Source organism: Motacilla alba, chromosome 20 (assembly GCF_015832195.1).
Source record: "Motacilla alba alba isolate MOTALB_02 chromosome 20, Motacilla_alba_V1.0_pri, whole genome shotgun sequence".
Lineage (NCBI taxonomy): Eukaryota > Metazoa > Chordata > Aves > Passeriformes > Motacillidae > Motacilla > Motacilla alba.
In genome coordinates, this window is record NC_052035.1 from 14728808 (window position 1) to 14745710 (window position 16903).

Consider the following 16903-nt stretch of genomic DNA (forward strand, 5'->3'; position numbering starts at 1 on the left):
CGGGGCCCGGCGCGCCCGCCCCCGCCGCAGCGCGGCCCGTTCCCGTCGCTGCCGGGCGGGTCCGGGCCCTGCGCGCCCATCCCGGCCGGACATGGCCGAGAGCGGCCCGGGGGCGGCCGCGCCGCGGGACGAGGCCGCGGAGGAGCCCGAGGGCGGCGGGCGGCGCTGGGGCGCTCAGCACGCCGGGGCCCGCGAGCTGGCCGAGCTCTACTCTCCAGGTGAGGCGGCGCGGACGGGCGGGGCCCTCGGGCCGGGCGCTCGCGGCGGCTCCCCCGGGACCCGTTCCCCTCGAGCCCCGTTCTCCCCGGGCCCGGCTCTCCCGCGGCCGGCTCCCCTCGGGCCCGGCTCTCCCCGGCCCGGCTCCGGGCGCCCCGGAAGAGCGGGAAGGGGCCCTCGGCCCGGCCGGGGCTGCGAGCGGGGCTGCGGCGCGGGCCGGGCTGCGGGCGGCGGCGTTCGCAGCCACGAACTGCCCGCGGGGGCCGTTCCGCTCTGCGGGGCCGGCAGACACCAGGCGAGCGCTCCCCTCGAGGCGCAGGTGGGCCGGTGTGCTCGCAGCACGCGGCGGAGCGGCGGCGCTGCCCCTCACGGGCCCCGGGATGCCCCTCACGGGCTCCGGGATGCCCCGGGCTCGGCAGGCCCGGCCCCTCGGAACCGGGCACGGCCGTGCTCCAGTTCCCGTCCTGCTCTTGCTGACGCTCGGACCCCGTCGAACAAGATTTAGTTTGTCATTTGTGTGCTCGGTAAATGGCTGTTTGACTACGCTGTGGAAATAATTGCAAACTCCTTGTAAAAAAGCCGTCATTTGTTTCTAGCTCGCGGTGTGAGCGGTGCTGGGTATTCCTGCCATTCCTAGTGAATCCGTTCTCTGGTGAAGAATTAGGGAAGGGTGGATGTGTTTCGGTATCTTGTGGTTTCCAGCAGATCGGCTGAGCCCAGCTTGCACATCCGAGGCAATTCCTGCACAAGTAGGTGTTCTCACACACACACAGAGCCATGTGGTGATAAGAAGTCCAAGGCCTTTGTTCGTTTGTGTCACTGGGGCAAGTCTGCCTGTTTCAGTTTCTTTTGCTCCCCACAGCTTGCCTTGAGCAGGTTCTTTGTGACACCTTTCAGCCACTGCGACTGATTCCTGTGCTTTACACAAAAGCACCCACTGACTTAACCACTGCTCTGGCTCATAAGGAAAGGATTTTCCTCCCCAAAGAGCTTGCTGCCCTTCCCGCTGGCCATAGCACACGTACAGTGATATATCAGGGAGCTGAGGGTGTATTAGATATGCAGGTTTCCTCTGGAATTACATAAATAATTTACATAAGCAATGCCAGAATATGTATCATGGTGGAAGCGTATCACGTTCAAATTCTGAATTCGTGAGAGTGGGGCTTGCATTGGACTGTGCAGAGTGAGCAGCGTGACTGGAATGTTTCCCTGATTTCTTTAAGCACGCGTGGCTTTGGCAATCCATTCCTTCACAGACTGTGGGGTTTGAGTGCCCTTTAAACACAAGTTATCAGCGCCGACTCAGTTCCTTGGCTGATTTTTCCTCCCAGTGCAGAGATGAGGCTGCGTTTTTGAAGCTGGCTATCTCGACAGCCACACTGGATCCCTGTGTTCAGACCACAGAGGTGTTTGCACACACTGAGCTCCGGGGACCTGCCAGCCTCCTTTCCAGCCCTGGCTAATTGTTCCATGAGGATCTACCCACTTAGCTCCTCTAATCAGGGTGTGGTTTTCTTATGAAGGAAGTGAGTGTTAATTAACTCTTACTTTCATTACTCCAGGGATCTCTTTATAGAATCACCCACGTTGTGAGCTGATGCTGCTGTCAAATGTGGCTGGTCTTGTGTCTTAATTTAATTTTACTATTCTCTCCTCTGCTACTGCAGGGAATGTTGATTTATATACCCGTGTCCCTTCTGGAACCGCTAAAACTGACCTGTCAAAGTCTTTGTTCACACTCTCAAATATTGCCTTGTAGGCACGTTGGAGATAAGACTGATCCTGCGTTTGTGTTCCTACTCTCCCTGCTCCTTGCGTGGTACAGTGAGAAGGAGGACTTGATTTAGCATTTAGGAGGGGAAATTTGATCGGGCATTAGGTCAGCAGAGAGGAGGAGTAGGACAGAAGCTGAGCACATGCCAGGCCTGAGAGTGCCTCTGCTCCTGGCAGAGCACGTGCACCTCTCTGGAGCCCTCCCCGAGCCTTCCTTGTGCTCTGCTTTGCCTGAGGGACTGGGGAAGGGGTTGTGGGGTAACTGCTCCAGGGAGCCCTGGGCAAGAGGAGGCTGTGCTGGCTGACCCCTGGAACAGGCAGGGACTGGCCTGGCAGCTCCTCAGGGCATTAAGAGCCTCCTGCAGCCCAGGCCCTTCTGGTGACAGCTCAGCTCTTCTTGGCCGTGGGTATTAGAGGTCTGTTTCTGTGCCCTAATCCTGCAGGTTTCACCCTGAGTGTTCCCTGTGCTCTGCCTCGGTGCCTCGTGGGGATCCAGCAGTGAAGAGCAGGCAGCAGCCTTCTGTGCTAACCTGACAGCCCAAGTGTTACTGTACTCTGCTGTGCCTGTTCCCTTTGTAGGCAGTAAACGATTTTTTCGTAGAGTACAAAGTGGTACAGCGAGGTGCAGGAGAGAATTTGTGCCAGTTCTTTCTCTTTTCTTGTTCTGTCCCTTGTCATCTCAGAGTTGCTGAGAGTTGCCAGCCTTTGCCTGGGAGCAGGAAGGCACAGACAAGACAACAGTTCAGGGAGAAGCTTCAGGGGAATACTTGTGACGTTAGACAAGCCATTCCAGGGCCACCAAAATACAGAATGGTGAGAACGGTGCTTTTTCCTGTCAGTACAACAGCTTTATTTAAAACCTCAGGCCTTGTAAATATTACAGATCACAAGGTGATTTAAATACGCTTGAGGCCAGAAATTTGTTCCCGGATTCAGCCCTTCCAGCAACACTGAATATTGGATGAAATGCAAATTGAGAAAAGATGTGACGTGGAGGAACTTTATGCCAGCAATCTCAGGGAGAGGGAAACTAGGACAGTGTGAGATGATGCCTGATTTGGCCCTGTTAATGGGACAAGGGCGGAGGGAAGAGGGTAGTAGTGGCTCAGGGAAGAGGAATGTCATTTAAGAAAATGTGTGCACCTCCCATAGATAAATAAGTTTCTGTTTCAGTTCCCTGTCAGACAAATGGAGCGAGTCATCCGGGCACTAGAAGGGTCTGTCTCTGTTATTTTGGGCTTCAAAATGTCCTCTCAGATAAAAGTAAAACATGCTTTTTTTCCCTTGTTCTTTCCAACAGGAAAGAGACTACAGGAATGGATCTCTGTCATCTTATGCTTCTCTCTGATCTGCTTCAATTTTTACAACCTCCTCCTGTACCTGCGGCTGGAGCACACGCCCTCGGTTCTCGTTGGGATCTGTAAGTAGCAGCTGCTTGCTGCCCTGCCAAGGCAAGGCTCCTGTGGTGCGGGATGCTTCAGGCTTGCCTTGCTGTGGGAAAGGAAGAGGACACTTGTGCGGGAGCCTCTGAAACCGAGGCCCTCTGCAGAACGTGGCACTGCTTTGTCTTTGCCTTTCAGTGGCTTCTCAGCCCCTCAGAGGGGAAGTTTTGGTGTAGCTGAGTAAGTTTGGTGTTCTTGTGTAGTCACTGCGAGTGTAAGGACTAGTGAGAAGGAGAGGAGCTGTCAAAATGGTCAGAGTTGGGAGCAAAACACATGGCTCGACAAAAATATTCACAAGAACTTTCCAGAAAGCAAAAGCTCAAGGGAATTGTCATGAAAGGCGCTTGAGGCATCAAACTGGCCTCATTGCTGGGGACTGCAGACTGAGCACAAGAGTTCTGGAGAATTGTGCTTTCATGTCAGGATGTGATGTTTGGCCTTTATTATCCTGAACGATGACCTTTTCCAGGACTGTAAGAAAAGTTGATTCCAGCTGTTCTGTGGAGGAGAGGAAGAACCAGTGAAGGATTCTGATAGAATGTTCAGGAGAAAACAGCTTTCCTCTAACCTGTGTGGGGTGTGTGTTTTAGAAGAGAGTGGTACTTGTTCATCATCAGTGCTGTGCATTGCCACTGAGTTCAAACAGAGCAAACAAACCCACCCTAAACTGTGCACTGGGTTCAGGCAGTGAAGAACATACACACTGCTCTGTTCTACGTAACAGAAGCTCCGAATTCCTGCCAGAGCTGGGACGTGGGCATTCCTGGTGTCTGTGGAGAGGCTGTTGGGGCTGGGGGGAGCAGTGTCCTCTGCTCTGGGCACAGCAGCTCTCTTGGCCTGATTCAGTCTTGCCCGCTCTCAGCTGATGAGGTGGAGGTGTGGGGAGGAATGGAGAGGGCACGGCATGGGAGCTGCTCCTCGGGGATGAGGGCACATCCAGACAAGAGACTCAGCAATGATGGGTAACCTGTGGTGCAATCTGCTTGCAGCTGGCTTTCATCTCAGAGTTAATATTGATAGAAGCTGGAGTTCTCTGATATCCTGGTTACCAGTTTAACTGATAAAGCAGCCAATTCACTGATAGTATTATTTAAGTAGTAGTGAATGATTTAAGTAGCAGAATCTGGATTCTGTGTAAATAAAGCGGTGTGGAAATAATTGATAGTGTGTACAAAAATGAGTGCCATAAAATAGTAAGTGCTTCAGGCTATCTTGTTTTGCTGCCTTCAATACATTATTTCTGCAGGTGAAGTGTGAATGATGTCTGTAATTCACAGTGATTATTAGGTTTTATTGCATATTGTGCAAGTCATGTCCATAAAAGTCCTGATTCCCAAATACGTGAGCAGCTCCACGGGCACAGCTGGGAATCCTGAGTCACCCGCAGGGTGAGGTGTGTTCCACTGACAGCTTCCCTCAGGCTTGGTTTGGAATATTGACCTTGAGCTGAAGTCATAAAACAAACATTCTGCTAATAAAGACAGAGCTCTGGATCCCGTTCCTGCCAGGTCTTTGGCACTCTGTTCCAGTGGGCTGGATCAGTTCTGCTGCACAGACCTGTTCACTGCACGGGGACCCTCTGTGTGCTCTTATGTAAATACACGCTTCCCTTTAGGAAATGGAGCGCTGTGGACATTCTGCATCACTCCTCTGAGCCTAAACCCTGTGTCTGTAATTAAAGGCCGTGTCAGAGCTGATTTCTTTGTGCCTGTAGAGGCACACAGAATTGTAACACGAGCAAAACTGTGAATGCCTTGACCTGGAGATTCTCAGGACAGAAGAGATCTGCCCGTGCTGAGGCTGGCAGTCGGGCAGCCCTCCCTCCCTGAGTGTCCCTCCTGAGTGTCCCTCCCGAGTGCTGTGGCAGGGTGGCACGCAGGTGCCCTGGCCCTGCTGAGTCACTCAGGGCCTGCAGGGGAGCGCAGCCCTGAGGGGACACCCCGGTGGCCTTGTTCAGAGCAGCTCAGGCTGTGTCATGTCCTGCTGACTAAAGATGAGCTTGCTGGACAGGAAGAGCCACGGGACTCTCTTGTCTTCCAGGCTGGTTTAGCAGAGATGAGACAATTTCCTTCCCTCCTCACCGTCATAAAAAAGAAAAAGGGAAAAGAGCGGGCAGAGGTGGATTTCTGCTGTGGCTTGTGCTAGCTCCAGTCATGCCCTGGTCTGCATGTCCTCAGCTGCTGGGCAGCCATGGAGCTGTTCCTCTTTCTGCAAGCTGAGAGCTGTGCAGGTCTGACTTTGGTGTTTTATCTGCATGCACACAAGCACCCAGTTAAGCCAGGCAGCCCTGGCTGAGAATGGGGCTGGGAGGGAGCTCCAACACCCCCGTGTTTCCCACTGCAGCAGGACAACATCCCCGCAGTGCCACAGAGCCAGAGCAGCCTCTGCCAGAGCAGCCTCTGCCTCTGTGATTGAAGGTTGGTCGTGCCAGGGACAAGGCTGGCACAGGGATTATTGTGTGGTAAGCAGAAAAGCCTCACCAAGCCATGTAATAAAATGCTTGAAAGCCCTCATACCTTCAGGTGAGCTTGTGGTGTCCAGCATATTCAATATACATGAGCTGAGTATATAGTTCATACACTAATAACATCTAGATAAAAAGTTTGGAAAGTTGCAGCATGAGTCTTGGTTTTCATTTTCCTCTCCTTCCTCCTATTTTTGTATAGGATTTTAAACCCCTTTTTTCCAAGTTGGTTGAGTTGTTTCAGGCATGTGACTGTTATCTGCAACCATGTTTGTTCAGGGGCTGTTCATTGCAGTCTTACCAAAAAAGAAGAGTTAACTTTGTGTTGTAACCTGTTTATGTTCCTAGGAACTGCCCCACACAGGGCAGATATCTGTAGGAACATCTTGTGACATGATACAAGCTACAATTCATTACTGCTCTCTTGAAAGATGGGCAGCTGATTTTTTAACCCGTTTGAGGTACATGTTTCAGTACTGCAGAGGTTGTGGGTTAGCCAAAGAGAGCACACAGGAAGAAATCACTTAGTGCAGTTTCAGAACAGAAACTGGATCTCATCAAGGCCCAGAACATCTTTGTTTCAAGCTCCAGCAGCTCTGCAGGGCTGCCCTTGGTCAGCTGCATTGCAGAGCCAGACCTGAGTGTGTAACACACGAAAGCTGTGGCACATGTTGGAGAAAAAACACTCCAGAGACATCAGAGCTGGCTGAAGTGAGTGCTGGGCACGTGGGTCAGGTGTCCACATCCTGCTGCACTTCATCTTGGATTTATTATGTGCATTGAAATGAGTTTCTACCTGAAATTTTGTTTTAAAAGCTTCTTGAAATTACACCAGAAACCTAAGGTAGCAAAGGAAAATGATCCTTTACTTCAGTGCTGGCCCAAGTATGTTGGTTCTGTGTCACCCGCTGTCTCACCCGCCTGAAGTAACCATCAGGTACTTGGTAGCTGTGGGTAACTTTGTGCTTCCATTCTCAGCTGCATCATCTCTTGAAGAGGGAAACTCCTCAAGCTGTGGTCAAAGAGGCTTTGGTTCTGTTCCCCTCTGCAGAGACACCTTTGTGTTGCAGCAGCAGGGTCTGTGTGGTGTCTGCTGTGGGGCCCTTGGGCAGAGCCAGGGTGGTTCCCGTGGGGCACCAGGAGGAGGAGGGTGTTGCTCTTGCAAGCCAAGTGACCTGGCACAGTTATTGCTGGTTTGGCCTCAGCAGGTGATGCTGGCACCATTATCTGTGGCTGGGACTGGGGAGGGGCTCCTGGGCTGGGGCAGGGTCTGCCAGCTCCTGCCCTGGCACTGCAGGGCCCCATCTGTGTCCCCAGGGCGTGCCAGGGGACAAAGGCAGCTCTGTCTGCCTGCCCAGTTGTCAGGGGCTCTCTTAAAGTTACAGCAGAGTTTGGCTGGAGGATTAAGTTTATCAGGTGGTGATTCTGAGCTGTGCTTCTGTGGATGAGCGTTTGCTTTATCTGCTGCTGTAGAGCCCTGGGGAGACAGCACCCTGATCCCTTGGGGACCTGCTTTCCCTGCAGGGGCTGATGGGTGTGCCGTGCTTGGGAGCAGTGCTGGAGGCAGGGCATGGGTCCCAAGGCTCCCGGAGCAGGGAGAGGTGGCTGCCAGGGGAGCGCTGCTGTGCCCGTGCCCAGGCTGTTGGTGTCCCTGGAGCGTGGGCTCTGCAGACAGGACTGGTTGGTAGCCCTGGTCACAGTGTGATACTGCTGCTGCCCTGGTGCATTTGCTGTCCCAGCCCTGCTCGTGGGCACTCTCAACTCCAGTTCTGCCTTGAAGTTCCTCAGCTTTATTGGCCAAATTTGTGAGCTCTTCTTTAAGCTGCTGCAGTTTATACTTATTGACATGTCTAGGATTATAACCTTAGCCTCGTAACTTGCCAGAATATCAAACCCCTGCCTTCTCTGTACTGGAAGTCGCTAAATGGGGACTCCAGGTGACTAAGGCATTTCATTTTCATAAGCATATAGTGACAAACAGCTGGTCTGTTTATCAAAATTGTTATCTAGACAACAAGATTTTCTTCTGTGTGAAGTTAGCCACGCAGACCATTTAATGCTGTTCAACCAGTTCATGCAGCCACCGATTAAACACGGCTGTACTTCTCAGTGATGTTACACAATAGCATCGAGTTATTTAATAACATCGTATCCTGGTTTCTTCCCCTCCAGAGTCTCTAACTGAATTTTTACAGTGAATATGAAACTTTGTATACTTTGATGTAGGACTTCCAGGTTACAATTTGATCATTCTATCTAGGCAAAGCCAAGCTCACGCTGGGCTCATTCAATTTTGGTGGAGTACAGCATTTAGTGGTGAACGTGCACAGCAGTTTTGTGTCTGGAAGCTCTTGTGGGGCCTCCTCCTTCCGCGGGCCCCGGGAGCAGCCTGGCCACGGGAAGTGGTTTGAGAGTCACCCACCAGAGCAGAGCTTGCAGGTTGTCTCAGTTTGACTGAAGCAGTGACGAGGTGGAGAGGGGCCTTTCCTGGGTCACAAGCTCTGCACATTGCCTGGTTTCTTAGCCGGACACAAGCAGGACAGAGCTGCCCTGAGTCCGTGGTGTGTTTGGGGCCGTGGCTTGTCCAGCTGCATGTTCCGCTCTGGGGAGAGGCACCTGGTGTTTGAGGGCCCCACTGTGCCTGGGAGATGCCCACACAGAGGATCACAAGCTTGGGGAAACAGGACAGAGCAGCATTTCTAGCAAATGTGTGTGGCAGTCCAGTGTTTGCTTGATACTGGTTGGAGTCCATTGTGCACCCTTGGGTTCCCTGCGTGCTGGGCTGCCTTCCTTCCTCCTTATTCTGCAGTCTACGTACAAACCAAAAAATCCCAGTATTCTGAGCAAGTCCTGCAGCTCATGTCCTTCTGCCCTCCTTCTGTGTGCTCTGGGCATCACCTCCTCCTCGGGGATAACCCCTGGCTGGGCCCATCCTCGCCCCTCTCTCCGTGAGCTGGAGGAAAGCTAATGTGTGTGGGTCAGGACTTCCCTAATGCTGCCCTGAGCTGGCTTCTGGTGAGTGTTGAATCCACCAGTTGCAGTTCTACACCTGAGCTGGGGCTGTCTTGCTTTTTCTGACTGCGTGGGTATCATCTCCCCCATGCTCAGGGCTGTGAGTCTCCTCTTGCCCTCCCAGCCTCGGTGACAGGGCATTGAGACCTTCTGCCACCTCTGAGCAGCAGCTGAGCTCCTGTGCCTCATCTCGCCCGTGCTGGGTGTGTGAGGGTGCTGAGCCCAGTTCATCAGAGGGATGTGCCCTCTGAGCCCGGGGACAGGACACACGCCAATGTCACCACGCTGGTGCTGTGGAGCCTCAGCACAGCTCTTGCTCTTTTATTGTGACTCACCCTCCACGGGCGCAGAGGAGAGAGCACACCCTGCTGCAGTACAGCTGCAACGAGACTGCTGGTAGTTAGGTTTTTTCCTGGCTGCTTTAGTATAATGCACTGCTCCAGGCACCCTCCATTCTTCCCTTTACCCGCTGACATCGGAGCAGCACGAGCAGCATCTATTGAGCTGTCAGTGTTTTGCCTCAATTTGTGCTGCTGCTCCTGCAGTTATTTCACTCGGATGATGCAGCAGCTGGAGGCAGGCAGGCTAATGGGGGCATTACCTCAGCGAGAATGGCATTTGAGTCTTGCAAAGAGAAGTGTTGTTTGGATATCTTCCCCTGGACCCAGGCTGCTTGCCCTTTCAGCTGCTAGGAGCAGATCTAAACGCCATTGTGTCCCACCCGCCCTTGCTGTAGCCTGCGTGTGTGGTCTGAAACAAGAACAAATGCACAGAATCTGCTGCTTAGAGAATAAGCTGTCTTCAGTGTAATAAGGGGTAGATAAAGAATGAAGTGTCTCCTGGTGCATTTAAGAGTTTGGGCCAACTGGATAATGGATTCAACAGCAGGGGCTGATTTATAATAGAAGGGCTTTTTAATTTCTCCTCCCTTTCTGAAAATGAAAGGTGAGGGGTAGGACTGCAGAGGTCAGGGGTCAGCCAAGCGAAAGATACCCACTAGGGAAGGTATTTCTGCTCCGTAGGAGATGGGCTAAGCACAAATACAGATTTAATGAAGATTGCTGCTGTCCAAGTGGTGTCTCGCACCTCTTTTTCCTGATTGCCTGACTGTATGTTTATTCAGACTGGGTAGGTCTCACATGGTTGGAAATCTCTAAGTTAGAGGCAGATAAACAAGCAAAGTTGTGAAATAAGAATTAGATGTGACTGAGTCAGTAAAAATGCTGTGTGTGTCTGACTCTCTCTCTCATTCAAGTTGCAGGAGTCATTACGGCCGACTTCCTCTCGGGACTGTTCCACTGGGGAGCAGATACCTGGGGATCCGTGGAGCTGCCCATCGTCGGAAAGGTTGGAGATTGTTCTTCCTAAGCTCGAGAAAGCTCTGAAGGGCCTTTCTGCAGCAGTGCCAGGGCTCCCAGCTGAGCTGGGCTCTGTGCCACACCAGCCCAGGGGGCGGCCTGGGCTCTGCTGGGCAGGGCCTGGGGACACGTGCGAGGTGGCACTGCTCTGTTTTGTCACCTGCCTCGAGGCTGGCGGTGTTGCAATCGCAGTGTTTGCAGACCCTTCAGGCTCTGGGGGAGCAGCCTGTGGCAGCACAAGTGTTGGACCCTGGCTGGGCGCTGTGCATGTTCAGGAGGTCAGGAGCACAGATTTGGAGAGTTGTCCCTGCAACTGAACTCCTAAACATTTGTGAAACGTGAGGCTGCTCCAGGAAAAACCTCCCAGTTGCCTCTTCTGTGGGCCCCTGTTGTAAGTCAGTAATACTAGAATGGTGGTGACTGAAGATTTAATTTGATATGTATTATACACCTGCAGCTACAAATGCCAGTTGCTTAGGGGAAGGTGCACTGGCTTCTGTAGCAGGCAACAATCTGTTTTCTTAATTAAATTTCTTAATAGCTACCATTAATTACTCCTCACATTGCAATATTAGAAGGATCATTATTTATATAATTAAAAGTGAGCTATTCCTTGTTACTATCCAGAGTTACACGAACCACAACAGCAGGATTAAAACTGTTGAGTTTGGCTTTTTGTTCACCTTCAATAGACTGAGTAGTCTTGAATCTCCGTATCTCTGGACCCCAGTTTAAATAACTTTAAAAAACCCTACTGCTAGAGACTCTGCCCTAAATAACCACGAGCTGAGGCTGCTCAGGACACCTTTGCACAGGCTGGACATGCTGGAAGTGTTAAAGGCAAATCAGTAACTGTGTCCCACACCATAGAACAATTGCTCTGTGTGTTCAGATGTGATTTCTGCTCCTAGAGGTGACTTCTGTATGGTCTGTTTGTCTTCCACTGCTTTGTCCAGTCACTTAATTTGCATTTAGTCTGTTAGTGCTGGCATCTGTAGCCCATAAATATGGTAGGCTGAATCCTGATTTTTTTAGTGGTTTTTTTTTCCCCTTGGTTGATTCTGCTTAGCAAGTGAGTAATTTCACAGGCTAATTTTGCCTGTGAAATGAGAGTGCTGATGCTTTGTTTTTAAAATTACATACTAAAGGTCCTAAGTGAAAATTTAGAAGAAGAAAACCGAAAAGCAAAGAAAACCTGGATTTGTGTGGGGGAGCTCAATTGCTTTGCAGATGTAAATCACATGATCTGAAGTGTCCTCAAGTTTGAATCCTGTTCACACGCTTTGTACTATGGAGCCCTCTTCAACTCAATCATCAGATTTGAGAGTATGAGAGCGTTTGTTTGGGTTATTTTTTTGTACTGTTTTTCTTTTCCAAGACCATTATTGAGTGTGGTATTGTGCTTATCCAATTGTTTTCCCAGGCTTTCATCAGACCCTTTAGGGAACACCATATTGACCCCACAGCAATCACCAGGCACGATTTCATAGAGACCAATGGAGACAACTGCTTCATGACCCTGGTCCCCTTGGCAAACATGGCATACAAATTTGTGTCTTTTTCCCCAGGTAAGCTGCTGCTTCTGGCTGCTGTGGATGTAGTGTTCTTGCTGCTATTGAATGCACGTTTGTCCGTGTGACGTGTGGAGGAGTCCGTGGATGGGATATGACCAGAAATAGCTGCTGGAAGCATGGTGCTCCTGGCAGGAGGGAGGGAAGCTTTCTTTTCTTTGAGGTGTGCTGGCAAAAGGTGGCACCGTGAGGTTCTCTAGCTCAGCAGAGAATCTGGGGCTGGAGAGTTGTGCAAGGAAGATTAGAAGTTATGCCAAATGGTTTTTTTATTAGAGGGACTAAGCTGTGAGCACCTGGGGAAACTCATTGTTCCAAAGTGTGTACCACAAAACAACGCTTCATCTCTGTGCACAGGTACTTCATGTGCAAAGCAGAAGTCAAGAACTAAAGGGTCAAATTAATTTTATAGATGGTAAACTCAGTTTGACTTCCTGTTTATGGTGTGTTGACAGATTCTGGCACTTGCCAGCCTGTCTTGTGACATTTGGGAATCGCTTATGGCTCACTGGCTCTTGTGACACTTCTGCCACAGCAGCTTTGCTGAGGCCTTTGTCAGCTCCTGCAGCAGCAGGCAGCCCTGGCTGGGCAGGTCGCTGTCCTGGCAGAAGTGTTCCTTTGCAGAGCTGCTGTTCCCAGCTGCCCGTGGTGTTTTGCAGAGGCGCTGTATGAGACCTGTCCCTGGGAGTGTTACGTCTTTGCCCTCATCATCTTCATCACCATGACCAACCAGATCCACAAGTGGTCCCACACGTACTTTGGCCTTCCACGCTGGGTCGTGTTCCTGCAGGACTGGCACATCATCCTGCCCCGGAAGCACCACAGGATCCACCACGTGTCCCCCCACGAGACCTACTTCTGCATCACCACGGGTACTGCCCCCTGCCCGGGCCGGCTGGCACGCACCTGCAGGGCCCTGCAGGCCACGTGCTCTGCCAGGCTCTCGGGAGAGCTGCTTGGGTTTGTGCAGAGTGCGGGGGAAGCTTTGTGCTCAGCTGCAGGAGCTCAGAGCCTGAGGGAGCAGCCGGTGGTGCTGAGGTCTGATTGCCCAGGGTCTTGCTGAGCTCTGGCCACTAATGGGGTCTGTTCACTAAAGCTGCTGTTCCTTCAGAGGAGCACAGTGTCTGCAGCTGGTCTGGAATGCTCATTTCTAAAAGCCAGGCTTCTGGATTTTCAGCATCCACTCATTGTGACTCAGAGGAGTGGACAGGTTTGCAGAAAGCTTTGGCTTCCTTTTATACCTACAGGTGGGAATGCTCAGTCACCTCAGTCCTAAATAAATCATCGAGTTAATCAGACAGCTGGAAATAAACCACTCTGGTTCTTTGTTCTGTCATTGGCGTCGACAAACAGTTCATGTGGGTTTTGAAACCTCTGCCAAGAAAAAAAATCTAATTCTCATTAGCAGAATGTCATGTAGAAACATGGTACAATTAAGAAGCCTGACTTGACAGATGGTAGCAAAAATCTTACCACCCAAAGAGCTATTTTTAAGTCTTACTATGTCCTGAGAGTTTAAGCCTGACCGTTATTAGCAGTATTGGGCTGGTTGCTTTTTTTTTCTCATTAAAAAAAGGCTGAACTTTGGATGCTGTGACAAACTAATCCTCTTTTTCCTTTGCAATCCCTTAGGTTGGCTGAATTATCCGTTAGAGAAGATAAGATTTTGGAGATGTTTGGAGAACATCATCCAAGGACTTACTGGGGAGAAGCCAAGAGCAGATGACATGAAATGGGCTCAGAAAATCAAATAACTTCTGCCAGCCTTCTGCAATCCTTAACTTGTTGCCAATGTTGTTTATAAAAGAAAAAAGAAAATAAAGCCATCAGCCAAATTCAAGACCTGCAAAGAATAACAGACTCTAAAGCACAAACTAAAAAGTGCTAACACAGACTGCAACGAAAAGAACTAATTCTTAAAACAATACTTGAAATGAAGATGATTACTCTCACTGAGCACCTTTCTGTGTAGCCATGTCTGCTTACACCTTAGAACTCGCTTCGTCGCTGTATCCGTGAGGTCCCGGGCACGCCAGAGGAGCACAGGCACTCCAGGGGGACGTGGGGCAGAGAAACGTGTGTTGTATCAACATTTCTGAACGCTTCCCAACGGCTCGTGGCCTGAGACCTACAGGGAGAGGTGCCAGGTGTGTCACTGGGTGCCGGAGCGCGAGGGCGCTGCCGGAGCACGGGGGAGCAGCGGGAGCTATGGAATCATGATGCTCGGTGGCTGGTCGACGCTCAGCTCTGTCTTCACTATCATGTTCAGCCTGATTGATGTCACGTGCAGCAGACTCGGAGAATCCCGCTCCTGCAGGGGCCACCAATCCTCAAGTGTCTTCAGATTCCCTTAAAACAAAATTGTTCTACTCTCCACGTGGAATTGAGCAGTTTCTGCATAAGCCTTCAACTTCAGGAGCCTCTGAGGAGAGGGAGGGCACCCCACAACACGTGTGTCTGTTCGTGTGGAGTGCTCACTGCCGAGTCTTCTTTTAAGTGTTTCCTACCCTGACAATAAATGTTTGAAATAGTTCTAGCATTGGGCACACTGCAAATAGCTGTATTCAAGAGCTCAAGGTATCAAACTCGTAATGTTAGAAGGGAAATGTCAATGACTGGTGTTTTGTTCTTTTTATTTTTTTAAGGTGCTTGCTTGTTTCTGTAAATAATATAAAGCCTTAATCTCTTCTGGTGTAATGGAATAATATTTTAATGTGATGTTTGAATGTATATAATATATTTATAACAAAGCAGTTGGATAATACTAATCATGTTCAAGTCTTGTGGCTGTTTTTCATTGCTGCGCTGGCAGCACTTAGTGCGAGAGCTGGATCAGTGGTTGCACACCACCTCGTGCAGTCCCACACCTGAGACCCCTGGCAGCCTGTCACAGCTTGTTAGGGGTGGAGTGATCGTCTGCCAGCGTTTTAGGAGCCTGGCACTGTGTTAGAGCAGACTTCTACGCCTTTCAAGAAGTGTAAGTAATTCATTCTGCTCTGGATGCAAAGGAGTAACCCCAGCTGAACTGGGGTGAAGAAGTTTCTCTGCAAACACCCAACAGGCACTTTATCGAGCTCATGTGATTTGGATCTTGTTCGGTTCTTGCCTGGCTGGAAGCTCACTGGTGGTCAAGGTATGTTCCCTCCTCTGGCTGTGAGTTGTGTTAAGTTCAAGCTCTCTTCTGGAGAGCAGGGTAAGATGGTTTTGAGTCAGGTTTGGACTGACCTCGATCTCCACTCCTGCAGGTGTGGTGGATGGATTCTGAATGAGTTGGGACCTGGCAGCTCTCCTCCAGCGGGAGTGCTGGATGCAGATGCTTCTGAGCTGGGTTCTGCACATTAAAATCACAAAATATTTCATCTAAGCATTCAGACCCTTGGAGAACTTAATGCCGTTGCACGGAGCTCTTTTCTGTTCCCATTGCCACAGTCACTGGCAGGTCTCAGTGCAGCTTTGACATTAAAGAATTCTTCCACTTCAGCAGGACTCCCCAAATGCCTTCAGTTGATTCTGGAGCGCTCTGGACAGAGCTGGGTGGATGTTCAGGGCTCAGCCTGAAGCACCGGGTCCTCTGAGAGCTCTTTTCAGCACAGCTTTGAATGCCAAGTGAGCGGCAGTGGATGGAACAAGGATTTGGGACACAAATCACCGGAGTTTGCACTTCCCAAGTGCTGCTGAAGGCATTGCTGCTGCCTGGCTGGCAACCAATCTGAGCTACTCCTATGGGGGCTGCTGGGACTATTTATCTGTTAATCTTGCTTAATTATGAGAAACTGGGACGGAGTTAATCTCCAGATGCATTTTCCACGTGGATGCTGTGCTGGGCTCCTGGGGCAGCCCTGGCTCTGTGACCCCACACCCGACGTGGCTGCGGCTCCCTGGTCCCTGTTCCACCCTTCAAAGATGTGGATGCTCCCACAAAATCAATATGGCAATTCTGGAGCAAAAGGCTGCGGGATCCTTCTTAACAGCTGTAAATCTGGCTTAAGAAAATTTGTCTTAAGTTGATTAGGAACAGATTAGAGCTGAAGCAGAATAAGGCACTCCTGTTCAGCTGCTCAGGGATGGATGGCCTGTACTTCAGTTCAGTGCTTTTTAAATGCTTTTAAAAGCTCTGATTTCAGTCCCACCCCCACGAAGAACTCTGGTCAGGCCCCTGCTCTCCGGACCCTCAGAAGGACTCTCAGGCCTCCAGCTTTTGCCAGGGCTGCAGTTGCCCTCTATGAGTGGATCTTGTGGTCAGGAGGGCCTTGGAGGAGCAGCTGTGATCCCTCACATGCATCCCAGGAGCAGGAGAGATTCCCTTTGTACATCCCAGGAGCAGGAGAGGTTTCCTTTGTATATCCCAGGAGCAGGAGGGGTTCCCTGCACCCATGCCAGGAGCAGGAGGGGTTCCCTGCACCCGTCCCAGGAGCAGGAGAGATTCCCGTTGTACATCCCAGGAGCAGGAGGGGTTCCCTGCACCCGTCCCAGGAGCAGGAGAGATTCCCGTTGTACATCCCAGGAGCAGGAGGGGTTCCCTGCACCCGTCCCAGGAGCAGGGGTGCTCTGCACTGCAGCAGCCGGAGCTGGCTGGGGACACGGCTGCTCAGGAGCTGTTGTGCTGTGGTAAACGGAGGAGAATTGCTGCAGAGTGCCTCACAATCCCCCGGGAGGTTCTGGCTCAGGTGCGGTGCCTGTCGGGAGCTAGCAGTGTGACAGCCGGAGGGCAGTGCTGCTCGGCGGGTGTGGAACGAGTCCCCGCCGTGTCCCCAGGCAGCCCCATGCTGCCGGGGCGCTGGGCTCCCGGGCTGTGCTGCCCTCCCGGGCATGCAGCTGCTCCTCTTTCCTTCCGCTGCCTTTCTTTCCCTGCCGTTTGTGCCGCCTCTTCCCGCTGCCCTCAGCCGTGCCAGCCGTGGCTGCAGTGAGCTGTGGCTGGGCAAATAAAAGCAGTAAGGGCAGCATTGCTGTTCCACAGCAGCTTCCAGGAGCGATCGCTGCCTGCCGCCGCGGCCCCCGGCTCAGCGTGGGCGGGAGGGCTCCCTGCCGGGCGGCTCGGAGCTGCAGAGCGCTTGGCTCTGTGATCGT

The 16903-nt window shown here is 51.5% G+C and overlaps 1 protein-coding gene across 1 annotated transcript; it reads left to right on the plus strand.

Moving 5' to 3' along the window:
- LOC119710182 (plasmanylethanolamine desaturase-like) lies at nucleotides 1–14604 on the plus strand. The gene is made up of 6 exons (XM_038158904.1): nucleotides 1–218; nucleotides 3293–3412; nucleotides 10166–10257; nucleotides 11692–11836; nucleotides 12496–12708; nucleotides 13469–14604. Exons 1-6 carry the CDS (start codon nucleotides 92–94, stop codon nucleotides 13588–13590), a joined length of 819 nt encoding a protein of 272 aa, XP_038014832.1. The 5' UTR covers nucleotides 1–91; the 3' UTR covers nucleotides 13591–14604.
- The last annotated feature ends 2299 nt before the right edge of the window (nucleotides 14605–16903 follow it).